Source organism: Solanum stenotomum, chromosome 5 (genome assembly GCF_019186545.1).
Source record: "Solanum stenotomum isolate F172 chromosome 5, ASM1918654v1, whole genome shotgun sequence".
In the NCBI taxonomy this organism is placed as follows: Eukaryota; Viridiplantae; Streptophyta; class Magnoliopsida; order Solanales; family Solanaceae; genus Solanum; species Solanum stenotomum.
In genome coordinates, this window is record NC_064286.1 from 2736214 (window position 1) to 2755308 (window position 19095).

Here is a 19095-nt window from a genome sequence, read left to right on the forward strand (position 1 = left end):
CAAGTGGATTGCTTTGGGAACTGAGCCAAAATATCCTTTTTTTTATATCCATCCTATAATTGGCCATTTTTGCAAAAAGTTCCAAAAATATCAGAGGAAATCTAAACCTTGAATCCTCATTGGTGGCTAAGAATTGATATGGCAGATACTTCCACCAAAAACTATCTTATCCTACCCCTCCATACATATGCCTCGTTTTTTTAATTAAAGGTTTCGAGTTCAAATTTTATTAGGAAAAAACTCCTTTATTGGGAGCCTTTACCCCATACCGTCCCTACCTAAGGGAAATCAGGATTACTCAATACCGTGAATTTCAAGTACCAGATGAATAAATAATTTTTATTTTTTTTTATTAAAAATAACACTTGTTACTTAAGTCTAGTTAATGAATTTCTTAATACATGTACAAGATTCGAACAAAAGCTAATGAGTTCACGAGAACTCTTTAACTCATAATCCAGTTACACCCCTGATCTTTAACTAGAGATCTCAAGTTTGAGTTTTGAAATCGAAGGAGATTTTAACCCTTTAGTGGACCTATCGAGAGCGAAATAGAATTAGTCAGGCTAATAAATTTCGATTACCAGATGATTAAGAAAATATCCAATTTTTACAGCCATCATTCCCACTTGTGTATATATATGAGTGACCAAACCTCTGCTATTACCAGTAGTTCTACAGACAAAAAATCCCAAAATTTCTTTTCTTGAACTTCTTAATGGCTCTTCAAGCTGCTTCTCTGCTTCCTTCTACTTTCTCCATTTCCAAGGAGGTACTTTTTTTTTTCTTTTGTACTAAAAAATAGTCGGTAGATGTATAATATGTGTGTAGTCGTGTGTATAGTTAGTGTATAATTTACGTATATCGACTACAAACTGTAAATATTTTTGACCGAGTGGCCAAATGTGTAGAAAACCTTAATTTTGCCCTTAGGTCTATCGGAAACAACCTCTCTACCTTCTCAAGGTAGGGGTAAGGTTACGTACACATTACCCTCCCCAGATCCCACTTATAAGATTACACTGGGTATGTTGTTGTATTTTATTGAATTTTAGTGTGCAATTTGAATTCTTTAAGTTATTGTTGATTAAATTTTTTTATTTTTTTTGCTCGTTTTGTTAATATTGCAGGGCAAAGCTAGTGCAACCTTGAAGAATTCTAGTATTTTTGGAGCTTCTCTTTCTGATTATACTAAATCTGATTTTGGTTCATCTTCATTTAAAGTTAAGGTACTTAATGTAGCACATTAGTACTCCCACAATTTCATTTTATGTGACTATACTTGTATCCACTAAGTTTAATTATGTTAATTTGACTTGTATAAAGATATTATAATAGTGATTAAAAAGGCATTTTGATAGAGAAAACATCATATTAACAATTAAAATGACAATAGTCTAATGAATTTGTAGTTTTGTACAACAACAATTATGCCTCAATCGACCTAGCAAGGTGCGGTTGGCTATATGAATCCTCAGTGACCATGTTGCCTTAAGCTCGTCTCAAAACCAATAGTGTACATCGAATGAAGCAGTGTCAAATATTTTAAAGTAAATTGTATAGAAGTCTAATAGTCAAAAGTTTTACCCTGAGGGCTTTGGTTTAATGATCGTTGCACAATTCGTGATGTGATATGATTAGGTGCATTCCACATGTTTGAATGTTGTTCGAGATGAAATCCTGGTATTTAAGTGGAGAAGGCTAGAAGGTGGACACGTTATGTCTAACCGTGTGCCACTGCCTCTCGGGGATAGAAAAAAGTGTCATAATGATTGGAATGAAGGGAGCATAGTCTAACCTCTCTATAACGGCATCAGTTGTGCATATATTATTTGGGCGTTTATAACAAAATGTTGTTATGGAGAAAGTATAATAATACATCAATTCCAATGAAAACTTCGTTGTTATAGTGAAATGTTGTTATAGAGACGTATGATGTTTTACTGAGATTTGATTTCTTACAGAGCCAAAGAAGATTGTCCAATGGTGCTGTCGTAAGGGCAACGATGGTTGCTTCTCCTGGTGTCACTACTAACTCTCCATCAGGAAAAAAAACACTAAGAAAAGGTTGTGTAATTGTCACTGGTGCCTCATCAGGATTAGGCTTAGCCACAGCAAAAGCTCTGTCTGAAACAGGGAAATGGCATGTTATTATGGCATGTAGGGACTTTTTAAAAGCTGAGAAAGCAGCAAAATCAGTTGGGATGCCTAAGGAGAATTACACCATCATGCATTTGGACCTCGCCTCGCTTGACAGCGTACGCCAATTTGTTGATAACTTCAGGAGGTCGGGACGGCCTCTCGATGTGTTGGTTGCTAATGCTGCTGTTTACCAACCAACTGCTAAAGAGCCTTCATTTACTGCAGAAGGATTTGAGCTTAGTGTTGGAACTAACCATCTTGGACATTTTCTTCTTTCGAGATTGTTGCTTGATGACTTGAAGCAATCTGATTATCCTTCAAAGAGACTCATCATTGTTGGTTCAATTACAGGTAATGCATAAAAATTCATTGAATGCCACGGCTTTCACATAGCTGCTACACCCTTTGCTAAGGAACTAAACAAATAGCTATATTGCTTGAACTCTTCAAAAATGTCATCGGATGTCTGTTGGATCCTCTCAAAAATTTGTGCATTTTTTCTTTGGAAGATCCGACACGGGGCGTGATAACATTTTTAGATAGTCTAAGGAACATAGTTGAATTGAAGCCCTTCTTTCTCAAAGACAACTCTCTCCCTTCTTGCTCTAGTGAAATAAGAGGCGCTAAAGCCAGTGTCGGGGCCACATTTTTCCAAGGGGTGTTAATCTTTTGAATGTATGTTTACTATTTCGTTGGCTTTTTTGTGTGTCCACTTTTTTATATTATGACTTCTCTCAGTGAAAATCCTAGTTCCACCATTGACTAGAACGACCTTCATTTAGCTGGTTTCGCTATACCTATTCATCTATTGTCTCGAATGGATATTTAAGGATCTTTCTTTCACATAGACGTCTTTTAGTGGGAGACTAAATTTTTCTTGACATGTCAGGGAACACGAATACTCTTGCCGGAAATGTACCTCCAAAGGCCAATCTCGGCGACTTGAGGGGTATGGCGGGAGGTTTAAACGGAATTAACAGCTCAGCGATGATCGATGGAGGTGACTTTGACGGTGCAAAAGCATACAAAGACAGCAAGGTGTGCAACATGCTTACGATGCAGGAATTCCATCGTCGATACCACGAGGAAACTGGCATCACATTTGCCTCTCTTTACCCTGGCTGCATTGCCACAACAGGGCTATTCAGAGAACATATCCCCTTGTTTAGGCTTCTTTTCCCACCATTCCAGAAGTATATTACAAAGGGATATGTCTCTGAGACTGAATCTGGAAAGAGACTTGCTCAGGTAATAACAAGTACTAGTACTGACATGAAAGACAAAAAAATGCATTTATCTAACTCTTAGTTTTGGGCTATGCCGAGGGTAGAGCGGAAACAACCTCTCTACCTCCCAAGCTAGGGATAAGGTCTGCATACACTTTACCCTCCCCAGAGTATGTTGTTGTTGTTGTTTAGTTTTGGGCTATGTTGCTCGGACTTTTCAAAAATGTTGTTGGGGTGCATGTTGGATCCTCCAAAAGTAGTGTGTCTTTTTGGAGGATCTAATACGGGTGTGGCAACATATTTGGGAGAGTCAGAGCAATCTAGGTTTGAGGGCCTAAATAGAATTGAAAAAGAAACAAGTACTAGTACTAACAGCAAATTACCCTGTCAACTCAAAAGATGCATTTATCTAACTCTTCGTTTTGGTAGCTATGTTGCTCGGACTCTTCAAAAAATGTTTTCTTGGTGTGTTGGATCCTCCAAAAGTAGTGCATTTTTGGAGGATCCGACACCATCTTAACTCTTATTTTTGGGCCTGAATAGTAGATTATAATGCATATAGCCAAATGAGGCAGGAGCTATAGTCTTCAACGGAAAATTATATTGTGTATATGAGTGACATATTACTTTTTGTGCATATATAATTAATCTTGAACACTCTTAACGAAGTTACTGACTTTGGCATTATAGTCATTATAGCTAAAGCGGACTAGTTTGGGAATGAAACATATTTGATCGACGTATATCTGTCTTATGGCAGGTTGTGAGTGATCCAAGCTTGACAAAATCAGGTGTCTACTGGAGCTGGAACAAAGATTCAGCTTCTTTCGAAAACCAGTTGTCCGAAGAAGCAAGTGATGCAGAGAAAGCGCGTAAAGTGTGGGAAGTCAGTGAGAAACTCGTTGGTTTGGCATAAATTTTGGACTAACCTTAGTCATCATCGAAGAAAACAGGAAAATGACTTCACGAGTGAGAGTTTGTACCGGAATTTCTAGGATGTTGTAAAGAGAAGTGTCATTGTAGTTAGGATTGGAAATAAAGATCACTCACCTTGTTTTGTTTTGTGTTGAAAAATGTCACTAATTTGCTTTTTGAAGTTAAATGAAATGATGGTTCATGAGCATTGTTCAATTAAACTTCCCTTCTGAACTTTTTCTCACTTATACTAAACAATACAATTTGACCTTATATACCCGATATAGTTTTTTAGACGAAGGGTGTTTAACTGATCACCATTTGCCGTTGTAGCTCTGGTCCTAGTCAATCGTCAATCAAAACTACTTGGGTCCCAAAATGGATGTGTTATACTAGTTGTCACAATACTTTACTGGAACTAGATTCAGATGGTTCAACATGGTCCAAGGGAACTCCTAGCTATACTTGGGTTGCAGAGGCGAATTCAGAATTTAAAGTTTATGATTTTCTATAGCGACGTCAAGTTAATATTCAATAATGACTAGACTCACAATTGAATATTTAATGGAACCATTTTTAGAGTAATTTTTGGGCATTTAGGGGACAATTTACACGAATTTGGCGATTTTCTCAATTTTTCGTATCGGTTAACCCATGAATATTTTAAGTGATATGGCTTCTGAACGAATTTTTTCCGAAACTTTTGTGGAACCCCTCTTAGGGAGTTGGGGGAGCGCAATACGTAGATATTTAGTACTTTTCTTAATATATACACAGTTTAAGCAAAAGCTAATGGATTCACACGAACACGTAACCAATCCTTTAGATTTGCCCTTGTTGGGTATGAATGACCAAATCACCAATGGTGATGTCAGAAATTCTCTTCCCGGATCAAGATGCTATTTTGATAGAAACAGATTTAGAATTTGAATTTTAGAAAATTGAGTTCAAAATTCTATTATAGTCTACTTGATTTATTGGGTTCAAAATCTATTATATGTATGCATTGATTCGATTTTTACCATTTATAAGGCATCGGCATGGACATGGACATGTGTCAAAATTATTGAATTCGGATGAACTCGTAACTTCTACGCTACATATGCTCTTGCATCTTGATAACTAGACTAAATGGTTCATCATGTTCTATACTTTATTGTGGGTTAAATCAAATTAGGACAAACAAATTGGAACACACTGAGTGATCTTTTGTAAGAATGCAACTGAACCTTGTAATACACATAACTCTATCACGATTGAAAAGGGCGAGTAGATAATTACCATCGATTGTAATGATATGGATAAAATTTATTTATTTTTAATCAGTTGTCTTGATTGAAAAAAATGTTTTTTTCTTTAATGATCGTCTTACATAGATTCACATTCAAATTAATTGAGGTCCCAAAACAGATATCGAACGTGACCTGAAGATCGAGTAGATAAGTTGGTGCACATCTCTATGTGCTATTGGCTCCACATTATCAGTAAGAGCTTCGTACTATCTCCAAAATATTTGTTTGTGAACTACCATCCAATTTTATTTTTCTTTTTTCAGAAATTCAAATTCGAGACCTTTAATTAAAAGTGAAGAGATCTCAATCATTCCATCACAATCCATATCAGTCGAAAGATAGGTACTTAGTAGTCGTTTGGTACCCAAACTGAATTATGCGGGAATTATAATCCCGAACTAATTTATTCTATATGGGAAATGAAATAAAATAATCTCAAATCCGATGAAATGAGGTGTGATATCTCAGGATTAAATCTGAGATAAAATTTATACTATTTTTAATTGACGATATAAAATTCAACTACATAAATTTATCTTGAAATGAATTTATACCGCCAATCAAACATATTATAAATTTCAAACTTAATCATGAGATATCTTATCTTATTCCGCGTACCAAACGACGTCTCCCATGCTTTATCTTCTGGCAGAATTCATTAATATATATTGGCATCTAATAGTCATAATAATGTCTGAAACATTGGTCTACTTATCTCTCACACATGTGAAACGTACGGCATTTTCTTGGACACAACACTGACAAATGACAGCTTTATCCACGTTCACCAAATTATTATAAAACTTAATTAACCACATGATTAGCCGTAATATTAATTAATACTCCCTCCGTCCCTATTTACTTGTCCATATTTCCTTTTTTAGTTGTCCCTATTTAGTTGTCCATTTTGACAAATCAAGAAAGGACAACAAATTTTTTCCTATTATACCCTTATTTACACTTCTTGAAAATTGTAAAAGTGTATGTTGTTTCCCTCCAATTTATTTCACTTGAATTCAAATAAGTGGTTGTAATTTTGAAGTGAAAAGTTGTCATAAGGGTAAAATTGTAACTTCACTGTGCTAATCATTGTTGCCTTAATCTGTGTGCCATTTCTAAAGTGGACAACTAAAAAGGAACGGAGGGAGTACTAATTATTAGTCCAACAATCTTTGAATTATATCATCACATGACTGCTAAAGCAAGCTAAGTTTCACACGATTCTGAGAGGTTTTAGATCTTGCGATGCGTTAGTAATTCACTAATTTGATTCATTTGTATTGACGCCATAAATAATTCATTGAGGAAAAAAATGCTTATAAAAATAAAAATAAATAACTATTTTGAAATTTAAATTTGAATTCGAAACTTTTGAGAGAGGGGGGTGGAAATTTCATCGATCCATCATATTTTTGTAGTTGCAATTTTTTTCATTTTGATAAAGAGTTCATCGGAATTTCTTCGCTCAAATATTACATTATATATAAATATAAATTTATTTTATCATATATAATAAATATTAATTTTTTTTTAATTTTTGTATATTATAAATTTTAGTTAAAATTCTGATTCCGCCATCCTTGCGCCGCGTCCAACCTACTCCACTTTTCTTGTTTTATTTATTTTCTTGTTCACCTTTTCCCATTAAAATTTAAATCTTTCCTCTTCACTTATATCATTCTAATTATTGATTTTCGTGACAGACAATTTTAGTGGTTAAGACTTAACTTAATCTATATTTCATTTAGGATTTAAGTTATACTTATAATAAATTTAAAACTGTAATAATAATTTAATTGACATTTTATCAAGTTAATTACTACTAATATATTTTATATATTTAAAAATGTATTTGGAGTTATAAATATTAATATTGTAAAGATTTTGTGTTATCAGTGAAGTTTAACCAAAGATAAAAAAATAGGAGTACTAATTTATTACGTTACTAATCAATGTTTGTTATGAAAGTTTGCATCTAATTATTAGCTTATAAGCGATCTAATTGAATAAATATTTTTACATCGTCGATTCATTCATGTAACTTAAATATTTAAAATGTATTTACAATTACCTTGGTCATATATAGTTTTTTATATTTAAATATACATAACTTAAACTCTTCAATTTAACTATTAATATTACTTTCTGGACAACGAGAGTAACATGGATTATTAGTCAAGGATAATACTAAATAGTCGGGATTAAATTATAGTATCACTTATTTTGTTGTTTGGTTGGCAAGTTCGGGATAACTTATCCCGGGATTAATAATTAGTATTGAGATAAGTTATCCCTCCCCTTGGGTGGTATAGTAATCCCGGGATAACTTAACTCGGGATAAATAGGTAAATGACAAAAATGTCTCTTTCAACCCTTTTGTTACATCACTTTTTACATTCATGAAGGGCATTTTTGTAAATAAATAAATTGTTTTTAAAATTTATTATTTTGACTACAACAAACTAAACACTCAATAAAAAATAATTCATCATAACTTATCCCATCATAACTAATCCCATCATAATTTATCCCATCATAATTAATCTTATCATAACTTGAATTCAAACCAAACGATTAGTAGTGTTTGATTCCTTTAACTGTCCCTACCCATTTGTTGACTAGTTTTAAAAAAAAAAAAATCTGATAAACCTTTCTACAATTGTTGTTTTGCATAATCAATATTCTTTTTTTTATAAACCAATCAATATCTCGATATCGACTATCTGATTAATTAGAATTTTGTGATATCTGATTACATATATTTAATCTTTATTCTAGTGAATATACATTCACAAATTTTCATAATTATTAAATATTTTATAATTTAATTACACATGTGTTATATTAAGTTAAGCGTGTATTTGAGAGTAACATACCTCAATTGTTGTTTTAATTCACATAATCAATATTTTTTAATCAACCAATTAATATCTCATAAAAATTTGAATCCTTGTGATATCTGCTTACTTATATTTAACCTTTAATTATTGAAATGTGCATTTTAAATTTCTTTTTTAATCATGAATAAATATTCACAATTTTTTCATAAGTATTAACCATTTTATTATTTAATCATGCATGTGTTATGTTAAGCTAAGCTTGCATTGTTAACGCATATTTGAGAGTAACACGCTTCATGAAAACAACATGATATATTTCCTACGTAAAAAGATTAAAATCTCATACTTTTATTAGTTATTAAAGATCAAAAGTTATATATCATAAAATCAAAATCAGAATTTGTTTAATAACAGAGGAATCAAAATATTATTATCTTTATTTTTTTCACTTTTAAAGTTCAAACAAAAAAAATTAATTAAAAAAGTTCTCATTGGTCACAACCACATATAACCTTTGGTGGTTCCAAAAGACAATAATAACTATCAAGACAAATTATGGAAATGGACAATCTAGATTAAGAACCATCTAATTTTAGTTTACTTTAGTTAAAATTAAAATATGAGCTGTCCTCACAAATCTCTTCTCTTTTTTTTGGAACTATCAAGAAAATTCATTGTCATTATGTTTCGTATGCATATAGGATAAATTTACTCTTATTTAATAATTTACAAATCACATAAGATCTAAAATGTACTATATAAGCTCAATTAAACGAGCTCGACTGAAAGACATTGACATGAAAGGTCACTTGTTGCATCAATTTTATCATTCTTACATCTACAAAAATCCTTTTCTTATAAATTAGAGATGGTATATTTTCTTTATTTGATAATTAGTGTTGAAAAAAAATCAATTTTTTATAGTATTTTGTTTCTCTTTTATGGAGTATAATATTGATAAGCTATGAACAACTCATATACTTTTTGACTAAATATAATATTCAAATATGCCCTGTTTTTCTGTCATATTAGACTATTAGTTCTTTTTTAAGTGCAAAGCAGCAAAGGACTTTGCTACTTGCTGTCTCTCCTATTTATGGGGATAAATATAAAATGAAAAACATGATTAACAAGGAATTATAAATGAGACAATCCAAATTTTCTTTAAATTTTGGAAAAAAATTAATTATTTGAAAAATATTGTAGCAAAATTAAGTTTGACCTTTATAAAAAATTACAAGTTGCTTGGTTGTATGAAATATTGGGAAAAATAAACCTAACAAGTTTGAAAATGACGGTTTAATTTGTTTGAAAATAACAAACGATCCCTTATGTTAAAGGTAAAATTCAAAATAGTCCTTTAGATATATTTTCTACAGTATTTGGCGTCTAATTTTCAAGTTCAAACGAGTTCCAAAATGGAAAAATTGAATTTTATCGTTTTTCGTGTGCTATAGTCCATGGATTTTTGGTGATACAGGATTCAGGCTTGTTTTTTGCCGAAATTTTTCATGGACGGCCATTACAATCTAATTAACGGCGTGAGTTGAACCCAAGGGGCAAACAGACGCATTTTCAAGTTCAAACGAGACCCAAAGCGGGAAAAGCCGAATTTTACCATTTTTCGTGTGGTATAATTCATGGATTTATGGTGATACAAGATCCCGACTTGTTTTTGGCCGAACTTTTTCATGGACATCCGTTACGACCTTATTAATGGCGTGAGTTGGTCTCGAGGGGGAAATGAATGCATTTTCAAGTTTAAACAAGCCCAAAAGCGGGAAAAAAAAATCAAATTTTACCGTTTTTCATATGCTATTAGTCTATGGATTTTTTGTGATACAGGATTCCGTCTTGTTTTTTACTGAAATTTTTTATGGACATCCGTTACGATCTTATTAATGGCGTGAGTTGGTCTCTAGGGGCAACCAAATGTATTTTCAAGTTCAAACGAGCCCCAAAGCGGGAAAAACCAAATTTTACCTTTTTCGTGTGCTATAATCCATGGATTTTTGGTGATACAGGATCCTGACTTGTTTTTGGCCGAATTTTTCATGGACGTCCGTTATGACTTTATTAATGGTGTGAGTTGGTCTTGAGGAGCAAACAAAGGTATGTTTCAAGTTAAAATGATCCCCAAAGCGGGAAAACTAAATTTTATCATTTTTCGTGTGCTGTCCATGGATTTTTAGTGATACAAGATTCCTGCTTGTTTTTAGCTAAAAAATTTCATGGACGTCTGTTACGACCTAATTAATGGCGTGAGTTGGTCCCAAAGGGCAAACATGCACATTTTCAAGTTCAAACAATTCCCAAAGCGGAAAAGTCGAATTTTACCATTTTTTTCGTGTGCTATAGTCCATGGATTTTTGTGATACAGGATCCCGATTTTTTTTTTGCCAAAAAATTTCATGGACGTCCGTTACGACCTTATTAATGGCATGAGTTGGTCTCGAGGGGTAAACATACATATTTTCAAGTTCAAAAGAGCCATAAAGCGGGAAAAACTAAATTTTATTGTTTTTCATATGCTATAGTCCATGGATTTTTAGTGATACAGGATTCCAGTTTTTTTTTGGCCAAAAATTTTCATGGACGTCCATTACGACCTAATTAATAGCGTGAGTTGGTCTCGAGAGGCAAATGGACACATTTTCAATTTCAAACGATCCCCAAAGCGTAAAAAACTGAATTTTCATCGTTTTTCGTGTGTTATAGTCCATGAATATTTGGTGATACAGGATCCCTACTTGTCTTTAGCCAAAAAAATTCATGGACGTCCGTTACGAACTTATTAATGGCATGATATTGTCTCGAGGGGAAAACAAACGCATTTTCAAGTTCAAACGAGCCTTAAAGCGGGAATAACCAAATTTTACCATTTTTCATGTGCTATAGTCCATGGATTTTTGGTGATACAGGATCCCGGCTTGTTTTTTACCAAAATTTTTAATAGACATCTGTTACGACCTTATTAATGGTGTGAGTTGGTCTCGAGGGGCAAACAGACACATTTTCAAGTTCAAACAAGCCCCAAAGCGGGAAAAACCAAATATACCATTTTTCATGTGCTATACTCCATAAATTTTTGGTGATACGTGAATTCGACATGTTTTTGGCTGAAATTTTTCATGGATATCAGTTACGACCTTATTAATGGCGTGAGTTGGTCCCGAGAGGAAAATAGACGCATTTCAAGTTTAAATGTTCCCCAAAGCGGGATAACATGAAATTTATCATTTTTCGTACGTTATAGTTCATGTATTTTTGGTGATACAGGATCCCCACTTATTTTTGGTCGAAATTTTTCATGGACATCCGTTATGATCTTATTAATGGCGTGGATTTGTCTCGAGGGGTAAACAGACGAATTTTCAAGTTCAAAGGAGCCCCAAAGTGTGAAAAACCAAATTTTACGTTTTTCGTGTACTATGGTCCATTGATTTTTGGTGATACAGGATTTCGACTTGTTTTTAACCAAAAATTTTCATGGACGTTTGTTAAGAGCTTATTAATAGCGTGAGTTGGTCTCGAGGGGCAAACAAATCTATTTTTTTCAAGTTCAAATGAGCCTCAAAACGGGAAAAACCAAATTTGGAGTATGAAATTACGTGTAACAATTTTGTATACTTTTATAAATAAAAAGTTAGATCAATAGTCCATATTTAGTGTATGAAATTACGTTGATATGAAAACCGACAACAAGCAGTCGATTTTATGCAATATAAAACATGAAAACCAAATTCCGACCTCAGGAGGTCGGAATTTTTCCCAAAAAAATGAATTACAATAAAAATCGACCTCTTGATGTCGGTATTATTTTCTCAATTAAATATAAAAAATACCGACCTTGTGGGGTCGGTATTTTATATTAATTTATTTTTACATACTATATAATTTTACCGACATACGAAAGTCAGTATTATAATTTTTTTTGTTTTTTATCTTACACAAAACCTAAAGTATTTCTCACTTTTGTTTTTTTTATATTTAATTGAGAAAAAATAAAATATTGTTATTTATTTATTTGTTTAATACCGACATCAATAGGTCGATTTTTATTGTAATTCATTTTTTTGGGAAAAATTCTGAATTTGGTTTTTTCGCTTTATTTTGCATAAAAACCGACAACTTGTAAATACCGACCTCTGAAGGTTTGAAATTACCGACCTCCATTTGAGGTCGGAAATTTTTAGGTCGATATTCACTGTATTTTTAGTAGTGAAATATTACCATTTTCGGGTGCTATAGTCTATGAATTTTTGGTTATACATGATTTCAGCTTGTTATTGACCAACGTTTTTCATGGACGTTCGTTACGACCTTTTTAATGGTGTGAGTTGGTTTTGAGGAGCAAATAGACACATTTTTAAGTTCAAACGAGCCCGAAAGTGGGAAAAAATTGAATTGTACTATTTTTCGTGTAGTTCATTGATTTTCGGTGATACAGGATTCCAGCTTGTTTTTTGCCGAAATTTTTCATGGACGTCCGTTACGACCTTATTAATGGCATGAGTTGTTCCCAAGGGGAAACAGACGCATTTTCAAGTTCAAACAAGCCCAAAGCGGGAAAAACCAAATTTTATCGTTTTTCGTATGCTATAGTTCATGGATTTTTGGTGATACAGGATCCCTGCTTGTTTTTTGCCAAAATATTTTATGAACGTTCGTTACAATCGTATTAATGGTGTGAGTTGGTCTCAAGGGGCAAACTGTCACATTTTGAAGTTCAAACGAGCACCAAAGTGGGAGAAATTGAATTATATCAATTTTCATGTGCTATATAGTACATGAATTTTTTGGTGATACAGGATCCCAGGTTGTTTTTGGTAGAAATTTTCATGTACGTCCATTACGACCTTATTAATGACATAAGTTAGTCCCAAGGGGCAAACAAATGCATTTTCAAGTTCAAACGAGCCCTAAAGCAGGAAAATCCCTATTTTACCATTTTTCTTGTGTTATAGACAATGGATTTTTGTTGATATTGGATCTCGACTTATTTTTTGCTGAAATATTTCATGGACATCCGTTACGACCTTATTATTGGCTTGAGTTAGTCCCGAGGGGCAAACAAATGCATTTTCAAGTTCAAACGAGCCCTAAAGCAGGAAAACCCCTATTTTACCATTTTTCTTATGTTATAGACAATGAATTTTTGTTGATATTGGATCTCGACTTATTTTTTACCGAAATATTTCATAGACATTCGTTACGACCTTATTATTGGCTTGAGTTGGTCTCGAGGGGAAAACATATGCATTTTCAAGTTCAAACAAGCCCTTAAAGCGGGAAAATAAAATTTTACCATTTTTCGTGTGCTATTGTCCATGAATTTTTGGTGATACAGGATTTCAGCTTGTTTTTTACCGAAATTTTTCATGGATGTCCGTTACGACCTTATTAACGGTGTGAGTTTGTCCTGAAGGGAAACAAACGCATTTTGAAGTTCAAACAACCTCCAAAGTGGGAAAAAACTAAATTTTACCATTTTTCATGTGATATAGTCCATGGATTTTTGGTGATATAGGATCCCGGCTTGTTTTTGGCAGAAATTTTTCTTTGACGTCCATTACGACCTTATTAATGGTGTGAGGTCTCAAGGGGCAAACAGACGCATTTTCAAGTTCAAACGAGTCATAAAGCAGGAAAAACTAAATTTTACCATTTTTTGTGTGTTATAGTCCATGTATCACTGAAAGTTTTCATGGACGTCCATTACGACCTTATTAATGGTGTGAGTTGGTCTTGAGGGATAAACGAACGCATTTTCAAGTTCTAACGAGCCTCAAAGCGGGAAAAATAAAACTTAAACATTTTTCGTGTGCTATAGTTCATGTATTTTTGGTGATACACGATTTCAACTTTTTTATGGACATCCGTTACGACCTTATTAATGGCGTAAGTTGGTCCCAAGGGGCAAACATACACATTTTTCAAGTTCAAATGAGCTCCAAAGCGGGAAAAATAAAATTTTATTATTTTTATGTGCATAGTCCATGGATTTTTGGTAATACAGGCTCCCGACTTGTTTTCGGATGAAATTTTTCATGAACGTTTGTTACGACCCTATTAATAGTGTGAGTTGGTATCGAGGGAAAAACAAACGCATTTTCAAGTTCAAACAACCCCAAAGAGGAAAAAATAAATTTTACCATTTTTCGTGCGCTATAATCCATGGATTTTTTGTGATACAGGATTGTAGCTTGTTTTTGACCGAAATTTTTATGAACGTCCGTTACAACCTTATTAAGGTCCTGAGGGGCAAATAGACACATTTTCAGGTTCAAACAAGCTCCAAAGCGAGAAAAATCAAATTTCATCATTTTTCATGTGTTAAAGTCCATGAATTTTTGGTGATATAGGATGCCGACTTATTTTTGGCCAAAAATTTTCATGGACATCCGTTATGACCTTAATATTAGCGTGAGTTTGTCACGAGGGGTAAACACACGCATTTTCAAGTTCAAACGAGCCTCAAAGTGAGAAAAATAAAATTTTATTATTTTTCGTGTGCTTCCATGGATTTTTGGTGATACAGAATTACGGCTTATTTTTGTCAAAAATTTTCATGGACGTCCTTTATGACCTTATTAATGGTGTGAGTTCGTTTTGAGGGGCAAACCAATGCATTTTCAAGTTCAAACGAGCCCTAAAGCGGAAAAATTGAATTTTATTATTTTTCGTGTGCTATAATCCACGAAATTTTTGTTATACAGGATCCCGACTTGTTTTTGGCCGAAAAATCTGGCTCATTGGAACACCCAAAAACTTTTTCTTAAAAAACTTCAAAAGGACCTTCATATTGAATTGGGAAGCTTTACGATTAGTTCTATTATTTTTTTATGGCCTATTTTCGCGTTTACCAGGCATCTTTTAGAAATTACGTAACTTTTCCGGTTTTTCATGTGCATTAGCATATGGATCTGGCGTTTGGGAGCACCCAAAAAAATTTCTAAAAAAATTTTATGAGGGCCTTCGTATTGAGTTGGGGAAGCATAATGTATAGCCTAACTATTTTTAATGCCTATTTTCGCATTTTTTAGCGAACATTTAGGAATTATGCTACTTTCCTTGTTTTTCATGTGCATTAGCCCATGGATTCACCTTGGAGCACCCAACAAAAATTATTTATTAGGACCTCCGTAATGAGTTGGAGAATCATTACGAATAGTCCCACAATATTTTTTAATGCCTATTTTCACATTACTAGCCAACTTTTAGAACTTACATGATCCGGTTTTCATGTGTATTAGCCCATGGATCAGGCGCCTTGGAGCACCCCAAATTTTTTTCTAAAAAAACTTTATGAGGATCTCTGTATGGAGTTGGGAAAGCATTACCTATTGTACCACCTTTATTTCATGGTCTATTTTCGCATTTACAGGCCAACTTTTAAGAATTACGTGACTTTCCCAGTTTTTCATGTGTATTAGCCCATGGATCTAGAGTTTTAGAGCACCTAAAAATATTTTCTAAAAACATATTATGAGGACCTCCGTAATGAGTCTGAGAAGAATTACGTATAGTTCCATCATTTTTATGGCATGTTTTCGCATTTATCAACCAACTTTTAGGAATTACGCGACTTTCTTGGTTTTTCGTGTGTATTAGCCCATTCTAGCGCCTTGGAGAACCTACATTTTTTGTCTAGAAAAACTTAATAAGGACTTCCGTAATGGGTTGGGTAAGCATTACATATAGTCCCACTAATTTTTAAGGCCAAGTTTCACATTTACCATCCCACTTTTAGGAATAATGCGACTTCACAGTTTTTCGTATGTATTAGCCCATTGATCTAACGCTTTGGAGCACCTAACATTTTAAGGCCTATTTTCACATTTACGAACCAACTTTTAGAAATTACGAGACTTTCCCTATTTTTTGTGTGTATTAGCGTATGAATCTGGCGCCTTAGAGCACCCAAATTTATTTTTTTTGAAAAACTTTTGTGAGGACCTCTGTTATGAGTTGGGGAAGCATTATGTATAGTCCCACCATTTTTTCAGGCTTATTTTCTCATTTACCAACCAACTTTTAGGAATCACGTTACTTTCCTAATTTTTCGTGTGTATTAGCCCGTGGTCTGGCGCCTTGGAGCACCCAATTTTTTTCCCCTGAAAATACTTTATGAGGACCTCCGTAATTAGTTGGGGAAACATTACCTATAGTCCTTCGATTTTAAGGCCTATTTTTGCATTTACAAGCCAATTTGTAGGAATTATGCTACTTTCTTGATTTTCGTGTGTATTAGCCCATGAATTTGACACCTTAGAGTACTCAAAAATAATTTCTACAAATCTTTATAAGGACCTTCATAATAAGTTGGGAAAACATTACGTATATACCCACCATTTTTAAGGTTTTATTCCCCTATTTACTAGTCAACTTTTAAAAATTACCGCAACTTTCTTGATTTTTCGTTTGTATCAGCCAGGAATATAATCTACTTTAGATTTACAAGAATGCTTCATGCAGTTTTTTTCAATTTTAGAATGAGATGTTCCAACTTCCATGCAATGACAAAAATGGTTTATATAACATTAATTAATCATTAATAGTCTATGATTGAGCTACAATTCAATTAAATAAGTAATTAATATGAATCACGTAATTAAACTAATTATAAGTACTATTTATAAGTAGTTCTCCTCATATATTATAAGCAGATCTAACAGCTAAATTCATGTAATGATTAATTAATATAGAAAACTTTTTAGGTCCCAAATTGTCTGAATATAAATAAAATATCTAAAGCACTAAGAATAGAAGATGCTATTAATATCCTTCGTGTTATGCTTTTGATGATTACTACATATATTGTAATGAACATGAGAGTGGGTGGGACGGGGTAGGCGGATCATGGAAAAGGACTGATAAATTTTAAAAGAAGTTTATACATATGATATTTTAGATGAAATTTTTATGTTAAAGAGGAAAGTAAAAAACTTTATAATACAAAATAGAAAAATACAAGTTCATATGATACATACATTTTTTACTCGATGATAATATCGTAGTAGCTTGAGGCACAAATCATAAGGTATGTTGGGACAAAGCTAAGGATACATTTACCATGAATGAACTTGGATCATGACATATAACAAATTAAATCTTTATCACATAATATTAGATCATATAAATGAAAATTACTGGAATTTGACATTATAATTAATGAAACAATTTGAAAAAACATTAATTTACCACACAGTATGTGTTGCAAAATTAGAAATGTTTTTTTCTTGGAGAAAGTTTATTATAACATTGTTTAACTCCATAGGTTTTTTTAAAAAAAATTACTACATATTATGACAATATTTAAGATTATAAGTTTCAAAAATCATTATATTTTTTTTCAAATTTCATACCTTAAACTACGTAACATAACTTGAATTTGAAGGAGTAAATGATACGCTCGTTACAAAGTTCAACCAATTTTTACCAATGTCATTACGCTCTCAAGTCACTTGTTTGGGGTACATGTTATCTTTCTGAGATAATCACCAAATATTTTTACTTTTGCTATAATCATTTGAACGTTTAACTTCGTAATTTTCTAACACGCCATATTTATGACCACTGAACCACACCCTCGGACGCTTCGTAAATCACATGATCCTATCCACCGTCCAGCATATCTATTGGCATGGATCCCATACTCTCTGAAACTCTGGCTTGCTTATCTTATATCACATGTAGTGAAAAGTACGGCTTATAGCTCTTAGACACACACAGAGACACTGTCTTTGTGCAGAGGCACCTTTTAACATTTTTCTTTCATATGTGCTGTTAACTATCGATAAATTTATTCGTATTTGATGTTTATAACAAAATAAAAATATAAGATATGTGAATGAAAAGAATTTCACTAATTCTTCTTTTTTTTGAGCTTACTTGGGTTCGAACCGCAAAGCATTTCCATCGGTAAGAGATGAGATCTGTGGACTAGTCCTGCTTGGGGAAATCCTATTCAAATCCGATATTTCTGATCGAGAATTGTTATACTAGAAAGGACAAAGACCATGTGGATTTCCATCTTANCACTAATTCTTCTTCTTTTGAGCTTACTTGGGTTCGAACCGAAAAGCATTTTCATGGTCCTTTTCTTATACCATTAAACTGTCAATCAATTTTGTTTAGGTTTCATAAGTTAATATACATATATATTTATTTAATTTTCTAAGACAAATACATGGTTTACGAAAAAGTTACTAGGTTCGTCTGAACTCACGAACCCCACCTAGCTCCGCCTCTGACTTTACGGGCGTGAGTTAGATCTAAAACCTAATTTGACATGATATCAAAGTGATCATCAGCCTCATCTGATGTGTGCTATCCCAATCCTAGACCAACGGAGAGGGGGGCGGTGATAATACTCTTGATCCATGAATATACATGCATCGGACTGACAATAGAACCCCAAATAATAGAATGTACGGATTTGGAAGTAAGGAGGGTGATGATGAATAAAAACAAATCTCACATCGGTAAGAGATGAGATCTGTGGACTAGTCCTGCTTGGGGAAATCCTATTCAAATCCGATATTTCTGATCGAGAATTGTTATACTAGAAAGGACAAAGACCATGTGGATTTCCATCTTAATAATAATAATAATAATAATATGAAATAATGTGCGTCATGCGTGAGATAGCCCACTTGACACAATTTAAAGACAAAT

At 33.2% G+C, this 19095-nt stretch overlaps 1 protein-coding gene across 1 annotated transcript; it reads left to right on the forward strand.

The window, feature by feature from the left end:
* The first annotated feature begins 639 nt into the window (after positions 1 to 639).
* Positions 640 to 4460, forward strand: LOC125864684 (protochlorophyllide reductase-like). Its single transcript, XM_049544715.1, has 5 exons — positions 640 to 772; positions 1131 to 1229; positions 1965 to 2493; positions 3032 to 3390; positions 4129 to 4460. Exons 1-5 carry the CDS (start codon positions 719 to 721, stop codon positions 4282 to 4284), a joined length of 1197 nt encoding a protein of 398 aa, XP_049400672.1. The 5' UTR covers positions 640 to 718; the 3' UTR covers positions 4285 to 4460.
* The last annotated feature ends 14635 nt before the right edge of the window (positions 4461 to 19095 follow it).